The 14,698-nt window shown below is 29.0% G+C and overlaps 1 protein-coding gene across 9 annotated transcripts in view; it reads left to right on the forward strand.

The window, feature by feature from the left end:
• LOC100164132 (glutamate decarboxylase) overlaps positions 1-14,698 on the forward strand; it is a 140,637-nt gene that overhangs the window by 120,518 nt on the left and 5,421 nt on the right. For all 9 annotated transcript variants that reach the window (XM_029485547.1, XM_029485571.1, XM_029485567.1 and 6 more), the window contains 5 exons: positions 1,480-1,559; positions 4,539-4,778; positions 10,062-10,140; positions 12,240-12,389; positions 12,514-12,708. In XM_029485547.1, the coding sequence (XP_029341407.1) occupies positions 1,480-1,559; positions 4,539-4,778; positions 10,062-10,140; positions 12,240-12,389; positions 12,514-12,708 (744 nt within the window). The remainder of the gene's footprint in view (positions 1-1,479; positions 1,560-4,538; positions 4,779-10,061; positions 10,141-12,239; positions 12,390-12,513; positions 12,709-14,698) is intronic.

Genomic DNA, 14,698 nt, shown 5'->3' on the forward strand with positions numbered 1-14,698 from the left:
TATGGATAATATTATATTAACAACAATAATTCACATACACCTGCATTTCGACATAATATGTTGTTACTTCGATGTCGTAACGAATAAGGCAGTAACTCAATTTTACAATTTTTTTTTTAGAACGAATAATTATAGATGATTTTATTTTATTTTTTTTTTTATCCTTTTTTTAAGTTTTCCGAGTGTTTTAGACATTTGAACAATTTAAAATATGAAAAAATGAAGATTATAAAATATTGCATTTTGGTTTTTAAAGTATTAAATGTTTAACCATTTAAATATTCTTTTGTTTATGATAGAATATCTAGTAGGTACTACTTTCCTTGGTGTAAAAATTTGTTTTTAAAAAAAAAAAAAAAGTTTCATAATGTTTAACATAATATGGCATATAATTGCATATTGAGCCACTTTTTCCTTGCACATTTGCATCATATTTGACACTTTTTAAATGCATATAAATCCGGGCTCTAGTTATAACATATAACATAATATTTGTTTATGTGTAAACACATTGAGTGTCTAAAATTAACTTACACATTATTGATGTATACAAATCGGATGTATTACGATAGTCTACGCGTTATGGTTTGTTTGAATAAGTAGGCAAATTTTAACAGCCCCAGCATCGTAAATTACACAATGAAAAAAGAAAACTTCGAATTTAATTTTACTTGGAATATCAAAATTAACATCGATAAGGTTATGGCTACTATTCAAACTGACCAAATCCAAAGACTGGAGACATCAATCTAATTTTCAATACTCTTTCATGTCAAAACTAACTGATGACTTATTTTTCCATCCTCACCACATTGCCCTTTCGCACCATCCCTATTATATAATTTCGCTACCTATAGCCCATTTGGTAAGTGATTTTTGCCGCCCATTTTAAATTATTACTATTAATTGAAATATTACGGTCGTTTTTTTTAAACAGAAATTATTATTATACATATTTTTATTCTGAAAAAAGATTGATAGGTATAATGAAAATTAAGAGATTTTATTTAGAGTGTTCTATGCCTCTGTGATATAATAGTAATACCTAGTAAAATACCCTCTACGAAACTGTTTTAGCTAAGATTTTATACCATCGGGAAATACATTTATAAAAAATGTGTACTGTAGTGGGTACATAATAATATTATTATAAAATCAGAACTTTCTGCTTTTTTATCTTTCCGGGGTAGAAAACCACGTCGTTTCTATTATGAAAAATATTCTGTTAGACGATATACAAAGTATTTCTAGTTTTTATTACTACTTTTTATTCTGCAAAGTAAAAATACAAAAATTTGCTATTCTACTAGAAAAGATTAAAAGATTTTTATTATTAAAAATATATTATCATAACGTATACTGTATTTATCAACAAAATGTCGAGATAGCGGCATAAATATAAAATGTATAATAATAATTATTATATTTATAATTTAATTATAGTATCATATTAATATTATTAACTTGTTTTTTTTTCAGTCTCATTATTCGGTTAAAAGTTGTGCTTCAGTATGTGGACTAGGAACTGACAACTGTGTCGATGTACCAAGTGACGAAAGGTAAAATGTATCCTACTCATATAATTTTACAGATTATATCCGATTTATATTATTATTTTTTAAATATTTTAATGCTTTAAAAAAAATTTTAAATTAAAATAAAGTATAAAATACTCGAATTGTAAATACCTAAAAGTATGACGATGATAGTTTTTAAACCTAATGGCTTAATATGCTAAATTTGAAATTTTAAGTAGTTAATTTTTTTATTGCTGTAATTTGTTTTATCATAGATTATACTATCATGGTAATTTATTTAAAATAAAAAAAACCTTAGTATAAATGATTCACGTTTAGCTATTTCCTTTTTATACCAAGCCATTTTTCAGCTTTATCGATTGTATGATTTGAATAATTTTTCAGTTGGCTTTTTTTTTATTTAACTAATGATATATTAAATTTACCTATAACAATTAATAGAGATTTGGTTTACTGTATTTCATGTTTTAAATTTTAAATTATGAATATCTGATTAAAACCGTACATACTATGTTTAGTTTATTAATTATAATTTATAGAACATAGATGAAGATAATTAATTTTTGTTTATTTTATTCAAATTATTTAAAAGTTATTATAGTACCTCTCTTATAATGGCAGAATGATGATAGAAGTAATAAAATAGTTATAATTTCATAAATAAAATCATAAATTACTATAGGAAATAGCAAACAAATATGTATTATTACAACTTACAAGGTATTATAGTTAAACCATACAAAATATGTTGTCACACGTTATTAATAAAGCAATTTAAATATTTTTTTGTATTTAATGACCGTGTAATGTAATGTAATGTTATGTACCAATGTAATTAAATATTACTTGCAAAGTTATAACTTCTATCATACCGGATATTCCAGGAATATGGTAAATAAACATACTTTATAATCGTAAAAAACGCCTTAATACTTAATAGTTATCCTATTATATTTTATAATGTTATTAAATACGCTATACCAATCACACAATAATAGTTTGAATCGTAAATGTACCTATTATATGCAACAAGATTTTACTTAAAAATTAAATTTTCATAATCTGTAATTTGTTTTCAATTAACTTTAATACGATATAAATGTAAATTATTGTGATATATATTAGACAATTATAAATAACTACCCCGTCAAAAGCCCGTTCGCCACATACACATATTATTATACATACTATAGTAATATTATTTAAATAGGTATCATAAGTTTAAATTTGTCGTAAAAATAAAAATAAATTAAATAATTTGTTTTAAATAATCTATTTTTTTTAATCAAATTTCTTCAATAAAAGTGAGAATTATGGACAGCAGTTAATACCTACTATTTTAAATAATAAAATCTTTATATTTTATAATTATAAATGTGTCATCTTTTTTATATTAGGAGGAAGCTATACTGTTACTTGTTAAGCCTAATTATTAACGAATTAATAACCAATGTCAATATAATCGATTTACACTGAAAATGTACTGAGCATCCACCTTAAGCTAACTTACTAGGCATATAATATGCTATATTTTTCTAACAATCCTCACATCTTCCTCTCACTGTTTTCAGACCATCTTTCTATAGGATTATATGATTATTTGTATCCACTGTCAACACTCAATGGCTGTATAAGAGGTATCATACCATCTATACACGTATACATCCATCGTCATTATACATAAAAAATAAAAATTGATATGACACATGCTTAAAAATGTGTGTAATAATAATAACGGTACAGTCGTCATTCGTCATATACTATAGTCGCTATAACCTTGTATTGTATTTTTCAACAATTTATAAATTTAATTTAAAAAAATAAAACGTTTTGAGGAAGGGTTATAACTCATAACTTACAACTTACGAACCACTATTGTTGTGGAAATAATATTATACTGCAGAGAACCTGTTCTGTTGAAGATGTCTGCGCATGTCTATTGATTTGGCAGCTAAGGTAATTTTATTCGGAGTCAGTAGAATCACATTTAATATCATATTCGAATAATTCAAGTGTAATTTCGTCTGTGGTTTTGGTTTTATTATAAAATATGGTAATTTGTATACACATAAATCTTTCAACTTTTATATCTTCAAGAGCAATACCCATCACATGGTACCACAATGTAATTGTAGGGGTGAAACTTCACCCCACATGAATGTGTATATTAAAAATGCTTAGCTCCCTCTGAACATATTGCCGTGTCGTGTCCATAAAATACGAACATAAAATACAATTTTCCTTCTTCCGCTCAGATTGCAGAACCATGTAATCCGTGTAATTATATACACACTATATATCAAAATGTTGTTCTCAGAAAATGCATATAAATAAAAAAAATAGGATTTAAATTTGTATTATTTATTTTTTCAGCCATAAGAAAACTATATTCACACTTTTAATTTGTATTATAATAATTTATAGGTACTTAATCAATATTTCAATCTATAGAAATACTTATTTAAAACTCATTATGTAGTGAGCTTACATTTAATATAATATGATTATTATTAATTATTATGTAACAAATCAATGTGCATGGTAAAAACAGTTTGAAGTTTAGGGTTTCATGTACTTAAAAGTGTAAGCAGAAATCTAATAAAATATATCGATATTATAATACGAGAATCTATATTATGTATGGCAGTAGTGTATACCTACTATAATACTTTAAAGCTTAAAGTGATTACTAAAAAATGAAATATTTGCATTAAACCTCAATATATATCTAAGCTATAACTTATAATAATAAAAGCTTAAAATTATAATCATTATTCATTAATCAAACTGTTTTTTTATTTTTTTTCATTAAATCTATTGAATGGAATACAATTGAATTGCATTATAAATAGGTACATATAATTTATAACTAGGTATATTATAATATGTATGTAAAATGTTTTTATTAAAAAATAATACATGTCGTCAAGTTAGGATTAAAAGTTGTTTCCTATTTTTTATCAAGTTTTATTTTGACGTGCATAACTGTTTATAACTTAGGGGCCGCATGATACCTTCTGAACTGGAGCGCCTCATATTGGAAAGAAAATCCAAAGGCCACATACCATTTTTTGTCACTGCCACTGCTGGCACGACCGTTCTTGGGGCATTTGATCCAATCAACGAAATCGCAGACATTTGCGAAAAATATAAGATGTGGCTTCACATCGATGCTGCGTGGGGAGGAGGGCTGCTTCTATCTCGAAAGTACCGACATCCCCGTCTGGATGGCATTGAACGGTAAGTATTTAGTTTTGTATTATTAAATTAAGTTATCATCGATATTTTCCGATGTACCATGTATCTACTTGCACTATAATGGCAAACATGTACGACCAAATAAAGTAATAACATTACTATGATATGGACATAATTTGATTGGTCGTATTATAGTCTATATAGATAAAGTTATAGTTGCTACTTGGTATACGATTGAAGGTACGCCCACTCACTTAAGCCTTAGTTTTTAAGGTTATATACAATTGTTTTAATAATTAATAGGTATACAATTGAGTTTTTATTTACAGTGTTTTCACGCATTTTGAAACACCGATGAGAAAATATATTTTATTAAACTATATTACGCAATAATTGTGTAATAATATTATAAGCTTTTGGTGCTCCGAATCAAATATCAATAATAATTATCGGCCTTTCTCGTCGTTTCATTTATAAAAATGTTCAGAGAAATAATAATAATCTTCTCTAGTTCCATTTCCTAATATAATTAACTTAATAAACTTCCTTGAAATAAGCATTGTAGTTATAATATGTTATAGTTGTATGTAACATACACTTATATGAATTTTATACTTGTGTCATATTATGTAAATTATTGTTGGTCCTGATTCTTGGTGATCGATCCACAACTTAACCACATCAGTACATCACCCAAAATAAAATATGATAAAATGGAAAACGCAATATTGCAACCAAATTAGACAGATTCGAAATTATATTTTTATTGACACCAACACTTGAAGTTGTTGACTTGAAATTGTTTATAATTTATGACTTTTAATTAAGTTAGAAAAATTCATAGGTACTAAAATTGTTATAATATCGACAATAGAAAATTTTTAAAACTAGACAAACTTTAGAATTACATAGGTACGTAAAAATAACAAAAAACAAGCAGGGCGCCGTCAGTACGTGAGCATTGCTTAAAAAAATCGATAAGCGTTTTGACTATATTGCAGTTTTATCGTATTTGCAATTGATAATAATTATTAGTCAGCACTCGGCTTGTATTTATATATATTATTCACCTGTAAGGTAATGTAATGTAAAATTTGATTTTTTTTTCACTAACGTCATTGCCGTCGTCGTATCGTCGACGTTCAGTTTTGTGGGGGTCATCAATGACCTGTGATAAAACAACGAGTATGTATCAAACACAAATCCGTTATGAAAAAAAATAATGATTCGCGACAAAATATGCCAACAATAAATAAAGTGACACTGGTGGTTTTTTTTATTATTATAATTACTGTTTAGCAGTATTTAGGTTGGCGCGTGATAATTAGATTTCGAGCCGGCACGTGTCGTGTGGGTAGACGATGATAAACGAAGCCCAAGCCAAAGGGTTTTATGTGTAAACACAGTGCAAACTGCACGATAAACGCATTCCCGGAGGACTCACTATCGTACGATTCAATATGTATGTGTCACTGGGTGGGCTTTGCTTGCGGGTGTGTGTGTATGTGTGTGTATATCTACTACCGCTAATATCACGTACTGCAGCTATTATATTTATACAACACACTCGCTGTTACGACGACACCCGCGTGCCCACAACAGTGGCCGTGCCTCCCCTACGCGAGCGCCGCGTCCCTTCGAAGCGCTTAATTGAATTTTAATGTCCGTTCATTAATCAAACGTCTACCGTCTGCCCCGAGCACACGCGACCCTAACCCCGCTGTAAACAATATTGCTCGAAAAAAAACTAAATTTCCATTCCCGCGGCCCCAATCAGTTCGACGTAATCCTTTCGCGTGATCCTGCTGCAGCCGCGGTTTTGCCAGTTTGGATCTCGCTGCTGGACCCATTACAGAAGACGAATTTGCTGCGAAAATAAGCCTTAAACGCGTTTGTTATCGTTGTTATTTACCTATAATTGTTGCCGTTGTAATACCAAAATTTTCATCGTTTTGATCTTACCGGTAGGTACACATAACACCTATGTATAATATATACATCGTGATTATAATATTATGAGATAATACAAGTAATATAGAAATGTCTATTATGTTTCAGTCCCAGTTTCGTTATTCGTATTATTTATACCTACTACCTAGTAATAATATACGCTTCTATAACACAATATTACCTATCTAAGCCCGATATTATTACGTGTGTGAATTTACTACGTGCGATAAATTATTTGTTAATAGTTATTTAAGTCATCAGTCTACGTTTTTTTATACTTCCATAATTTACCTAAACTTCACTTTATTTTTAAACGATAACGTTTGTTATTATTTACATTTTACACATTTTCAAAGCAGTGGCTTTATTTAATTGTTTATTTCTCAATTATATTATTGAGACATTTTATTTTGTTATTTATTATTTATTTTATGAATAGATGCATTCATATTATCAATTATTACGCTCGCTTTCGCTGTATACGACTATACTTTTTATCTTTTCAAAATTAACTATTAACACCATGACTAGGGTGAATTGCCTACGGTCTATGAGCTTAGGTCCCTCCTATAAATCCTTTAACATAACAGTTGTCCCGACCTACGGTAGTTCACATGCATTTACGTGACAACTCGTCTAGTACCTATATGGTCATTAAACATGTATATTAATGTAGGCGGAGGTATTACTCTAGGCGTTGTGCATGACTGCATGAGTGTTTTACTGACGATCAAGCTCGAATAATTAAATTAATATCGATCTGAAAAAGAACATAGCCCAATTTGCGTACTTAAATGCGTGCGAGTTGTGAACATTATATTATATTATATTATAAACGCGAGAGACACACATAATATTATAGAAAAACTGTATTATACATATACAAGGCGATTCACCAATCACGCTCAACCCTCTCCTATTTTTCGTTAACAAAGTAATTATTCAGATTTTGGTTTTTTGAATTTTTAAGTATACCTACTCATGAGTTATAGGCGTCATATATGGCATTTTATCAAATACTTATATAAATATTACAAGTAAATTTACATTATTAAAAATTATTATCCTTAGCACATAAAGTTTAATAACTCGCAGTTTAATAAATCTTGTTCGGATTTTAATTTTAATTTTTGATGCATCAAATATTTTTTTTTGTCAAACTGTTTCTAGAGTTTACAAAAAGGTGCAGAAAAATAGTTTATATCATAACAAGATACAGGATTGAATGAGGGGGGAAATTCAAAACGTACTATTTTCAAAATTGACAAAATCGCGTTAAACTCTTGTAAGATATCAATTTTTATTAAAAAACATCTATTATAAAAAACGTACTATTTAATGGTCAAATTCAATATTCAAAATAATTGGTTAATCCAAAACGAACCTTTTCCATACATATAAAATCAAAACGTACTTTTTTTATGTTATACTAAAACGTAGGTAATAGTATCTGTGTCGTAGGAATAAGGCAGTAAAATAGTTAATCCAAAACGTAATAAAATTTAATTTTAAAAATTCTTATAAAGCTTGAAATTAAATATAATCCTAGAATGTTTAACACATTAATTGAATCGTTTTTGATTTTTAATAATAAAAATACCTTATCTTTGAAATGATTTCTCTATTTATAAATCGTTTGTTTTTATTGGAAATGTTAGGATACATAAAATCGCTTCTTCTGAAAAATCAGTATTTTGGCAATAGTACGTTTTGGGTTTCCACCCCTCAAATGCTTTATTATAAAGCAAAAACATGGGGGGGGGGGCGAGTATGCCGGTGAATCATCCTGTAAGTCCTTAAAATAGCTGTCTCATATCCCTCGCGTGCTTTTTATTTCACCAATGAACTGAAAAACAACGAACTCAGACCAGCGGCAACGGTGATAACTGATACAATAATAATCGTAATATAAATAATATCGTTTCGCCTTTGCGGTATTCACGTTGATTATAACGTAGGTACCTACACAGCGCGTATCCGATTTGATTATTATACACATCGGGCACGATTCGATTTTTTTTTCGCTAATACCATCGCTATAATATTATTGCCGGCGGAGTGCGGTCGCTGTGCTGCAGGTCCGTATCCTGCAGTAGGTAAATAATGCTCACCCACAGTGAACATTACCAAGAGCGAGCACCGCAGTCGCGTGCCCCTGTTTTATAGTTTTTCGCGCGGAATGGATGCGAATTAGCCGTGGGACCAAATCCGGGATTATCCGGAGCACCGCGAATGTCTGGCTTTAAACGCGAACTAAGCTCGTCCGCCTCACATTAATGCGTCCAAATCGTAAATATCCGAATGGGCCCTAATCCACCACGCCACCCCTCCACTGCTTCAGCACAACCCCCCACAGAACGATCGTACGTCTTTTTATATGCGTTTTCGTCGGTAGTTGTTTTTTCTTTCTCTCCCTACTTCTCCGACACAATTTTTCCTCGTTCGTGCAAACATTTTGTTTACCGACGGAATTATCCTCGGCACAACGCGCCCCATCTCCGCGGAAGTCCTTACACCTACCTACTTGGATGTTTATTAATTTCCAACCACAAATATATGTAACCACACGTGTCCCGTTATATTTTTAACGTTTATAGACATTTTCCGTGGAATTTTATTATTTTATTATTTATCACTATCCACTATCAACCTGTGTAATATTATAATAGTAACTATATATATCGAAATCTACGATTAAGTTATTTTAATTTGTTTTATATTTTATTCTCGTTTAACTATTAATTATTGTTTTATAAATATTGAATTACCTGCTGCATGCATCAATACTTATTATATGGAACCTACACATTCAAAAACTACAGATTCGCTCGCAAGTTGTATTTTGACATAGTGACACAGACATTTAATAAATAATAATAAAAAAAAAGTTTATTGACGGTGTTTTAAAATTATTAGGATAGAAAGTTGATGATTTAAAAAACATTAAATAATAATGTAAATAATTATTTGAAGACCTGAATTATTTATTTACAATTAACAAGCATACTTAGTCACTTAGATATATGTACAAATAAAAATATTATTTTAATGCAATTTAAAAATTAGGTACTTAACTATTGAAATTTAATTAGTAAACGTTATCTTAAATTGTTACTAAATAGTAAATACCAATAAGTGGTATCACTTATGTGAGTAAAATTTAAATTGATGAAATAATTGTATGTACAGTTCCGTAAACTGAAGTAGGTTTTACGGCGTTTTAAATATTCAATCAGTGAAAAATATTTTTGATATAAAAACTCATTTTTAGGAAAGTTATCTTGGACGTTCGAACAAATGAAAAAATAGTTATCAACTTCTGAACCCTAGATTTATAATATTAAGAATATTTAGTTGTTCTTATTTTTATTAAAGGGCTAACTCGGTGACTTGGAATCCACACAAATTGATGGGCACCCTACTCCAGTGCTCCACAATACATTTCCGAGAGAATGTAAGTATTAAAACATTAATAATCGTTAATGGTTAATCCTTATAAATTATAATATTATATATATAGGTGTAAATCATAACAATAATTAATAGTATGTTAGCTTCATGCACATAAAATCGTATAAAGTGTTATGTTCGATAATCGCGATTCATCTGTCTATAATAAATTATATTTATTGTTTTAATATTCATTGTATAGGTAATATAATATTATTGTTGGTTTGGGTGTTATACCAAAAAAACAATGACCGGTAATTTAAAGAAAATACGTACATTAAACATTAAACAATGCTCAATAATATCATAGTCAACGGTAAATTACTTTACTAATAACGGACATAATATTATTTATTTATTACAATAACATTAAATATTGCACATTTACGCATAAAATAGGTATCTACGTTTAATGTAAAATATGTTAAAGTAACAATAATACTGTTGGATATAGAGCATGATTTAGTGGGACAATTTTCATTAAATTGTACCAAAGCTTAATGAGCATTCGCAGAAGGCTTAGAGAGACATTTTAAGCCATTATCATCTGTAAATAATATACGATTTACCTGAATAGTATATTATTAGTATCTCCTATTAGTACAAAATATGTGACGAAAAATTGACAAAGTTAAATTTGAATTTATAATTAAATGGTCTGACAGAATGCCCATTAAAATTATCTCGTGAAAAATGGAATATTATTAGAATTGTAAATGTTAAAATACCAACATTGAAATATTTCATATAAAAGGGTTTTTATTTATTCTAAGTACCTATTGTTATTTTGAGTTCAAGTCGTATTAAACTATTTCCACTTTAAATTTATTAACAAACCTTTTTATAATATTATATAGGTACCTACTTATTATGCTCGTATATTAAAACAATATTGTTTTGGTATTTTTTTTTACATTAGTCGACAGTTTTAAATTAAAACCTTGTATTTGTATAGCTTTAAAACAAAGCTGTGTGTCTGAAATTCCGTATAAATTAAAAATAAATGTCCCAAATATTTCTACATAAAACGTAAATCACCAAGTTTTTTTTAATAATTTTTAGAAAATAGAATACATTGTGCAATAAACGTTAAAGTGATTTCAGCAGGAACAATGTTAAGCTTATAAGAGTTAAACCACCGATAATAACGATATAGTCCATAAGAGATAAATGGAAATTTCATCTTTCAAATTATCATAATATGTTTTTTAATCGTGCAATATAATTTAATTAATAAACTGTCTTCGTCTTTTGCTGAAATTCCTATATCGCGCCTAGTGTGCGACACTGAGACGTAGTCGTCTTGAGCTTATTATTATTTTATGTTCACACTACATAATGTACCAACGTAATGCGTTTACAATTTACTTACCATTCTGTAGAGGTAGTAATAATGTTTTCCTACTTATAGTCCATATTATATCAAAACTTTCATCTTGTATACCTATAACTTATAAGTCTTATGTTTTCATTTCAAAATCATCTAGGAATAATATTGTATTAGCTTTACGACGTAACCGCACCCGTTTATTGGTTGTATCTTTTAAATCTCCGCTAATGTTATTTTAAAGTTTTATGGTAATTTATTTATTATTGTTGACATTATGGTACGAATTATAAACCTAAATACAAACAAGTACCTATAAAATGCATGATTTACACGTTCAACCTCTTTTTATTTATATAAACAATTTTGTTGCTTAATTTTATCATAATACATATTTATTTATTTTATCTATAGTCTATACTATTTTTAATAAAAGTATCTATAGCCTTCAATCAGATTCTACGTACACATATTTTCCGAATAGAAAATAGAATGAGCGGTAATCTATAAACCAGCGGTATGTATTGATAAGACTCACATGCCATTGCCACAGTTGGTATTTTTTCTTTAAAATAAAATACATTATTATTTGTTTAAAACATTACAACCCTTCATCCACGGACAATAATACGGACAAACGCTTTCGAAATAACTCTATACAAGTTTGATAATTGACTATATGTGTCACCACTTTGAAAATTACATCGTGTTTGAGATAGCTGATATTTAATCATAATAAAATCATATTAAAATGTCATATAATAATATTATTCCAGGGACTGTTGATCAGCTGCAACCAAATGAGCGCGGAATACTTGTTTATGCAAGACAAACTATACGACATTCAATACGATACAGGTGACAAAGTTATACAGTGTGGTCGTCACAACGATGTGTTTAAACTTTGGCTGCAATGGCGTGCTAAGGTATGGGTATAGAAACTGTTCGATTTTAGTTGGTAAATTTTGCCGTTCTTCCCGCACTGACCTAATTCCGATGTAATTTTTTTTCCCGGCCGGCGCGCACTCTACTCCACCGTGTCACGTCCAGGGTAATGAAGGTTTCGAAAAACACATGGATCACTTGATGGAACTCAGTGAATACATGGTGGAGAAAATTAAGGCATCGCCAGACAAATATTATTTGATCCTCGAGCCGGAAATGGTGAACGTCAGCTTTTGGTACGTGCCGAAGCGCCTGCGGAACATCCCACACTCGCCGAAACGTGCGGAAAGCCTTGGCCAGGTATGAGTTTTTTTTATCAAATTAATAAACGATAATGCAATCTGCAATATGTGACAATTTTTTTTTCAAATAAATATATAATTTATTCTTAATATACTCTGCCTTGTTATAATTAACTAATTTTCAATACTTAGTAGGCACCTACTATTACATTATAATATTTATATTTATATAGATATATTGAAAATGTTCTTTTTGGAGTAAAATAATATACTTATATTAATATAATTATAAATTGTATTAGAATATTAGAATCAACATAATAATGATTTCAATAATAATGTACATTATGATTAACTAAATATACATGGAGTTTAAAATTTTAGATTTTTTAATAACTTTCAGAATCTAAAAATGAATACATCAGCAATGTGCTTTCTACACATAGTTATTGTTTTAATGTTTTCGTTCTAAAATGTAATCTAAAACCATTGAATGTAATCTTCTTTAAAATTAAAACTAAATCAGTTTCACAAACAAAATACGATAATGGTTTCGGTTAATACTCATTACTTATGCATAGCACGATTATTATTATTTGTTAGAATAATACATAGTAAGATTGCGTGGAATTCAAATAGACATCAGGTTTAAAACGTGTTACCCCTTTTATTATTTTTACTGTGTAAACAATAATTCGGATAAGCTTGTTTAAACATATCATAACAAATCATAGTGTCCCTTTATAATGTTATGTCTCCCCATTGTAAGCCCCAAAAATAATTATGCAATAATTCCATCGTAGCTGAAAGTGTACAGATAGTAGACACCTACATAAAAGTTAAAATTACTTCTCTCTTTATTATTTTGATTTTCCAAACGACGTTTTAATAAATGCAAAAGTAGCTACGCTTATACAGCAATAATATCTAGATGACTCAATTGAATATTCCAATTAAATGCTATGAATAATATGTTTGTCATTAAGAACAACATAAATTGATAGGTACCTATTTACTTCAATTAGTGTTTGAAAAACGGTATTCGTTTACAATGAACTAATTGCTATTCTAATATTTAAAGTATAATACTTCATAGTATATAATATGCAGTGGCGTACCCAGGATTTTCGAATGGGGGGGGCTAAACAAAGTAAATCAAAATTTAACATCATCTTAACAAACAATTTTCAATAAAGTCTTATAGCAGTTAATTGTAATATTTCATTATTATATACTTTTTATAACACATACATAATATATTAGTGATATATTTAATTAGTAGGAAGTAGGGACTGATTTATTATAAAAAATATGTTATACGATTATTGCTTATAATAGGTCGTTGTTACTTAAGATAATAGTACGTTCAACGTTGTATTCAACACTGTTTTTAGGAATATAATGGTTGGTACTTTGTATTTTATAATATAAAATGTATTCCATAACACGGCCAATGGGGGGGGCTGAAGCCCTCTAAGCCCCCCCCTGGGTACGCCACTGATAATATGTACCTACACAATAGAAACGTTCATGTTTTTACTGTAGGTACAAACATTTATTTGGTATGCATAATATACGTATATACTTATGTGAGTTTTAATGTTGTATATTTGTAATTTAACTAAAATGTTTATACAAAACATTCAATAAAATTCAGCCCGTTACAAGCGTGAAGCGTGATACACGATTTCTAGGTAATCGAGGTTAACCCACAGTTCAAAATAACAAATGGACGCTACACCCGCATGTGTTGTTTCCGTCTTACAAATGTAGAAACATACAACATAGCAAAAATGGTTTTGCGCGGGATAGAACCACTCAAAATGTAGTAATAGTTGAGATTAAAAATTAATATAAAATATAGTTCAGAACTTTTTATGTAGTGAACATTCCGTTTCTTAGTTATGACTGTAACCGCTTCGGTTTTTTCCCGCCCAAAACAGATTTTGCTATGGTAACATTTGTAAGACAAAGACAACACATAAGGGTGTAGCGTTCCCTTAACATATATTTTATTATAATGGAATTAAAATATATTTAAAAAAATT

The sequence above is a fragment of the Acyrthosiphon pisum genome, chromosome X (genome assembly GCF_005508785.2).
Source record: "Acyrthosiphon pisum isolate AL4f chromosome X, pea_aphid_22Mar2018_4r6ur, whole genome shotgun sequence".
Classification (NCBI taxonomy): domain Eukaryota; kingdom Metazoa; phylum Arthropoda; class Insecta; order Hemiptera; family Aphididae; genus Acyrthosiphon; species Acyrthosiphon pisum.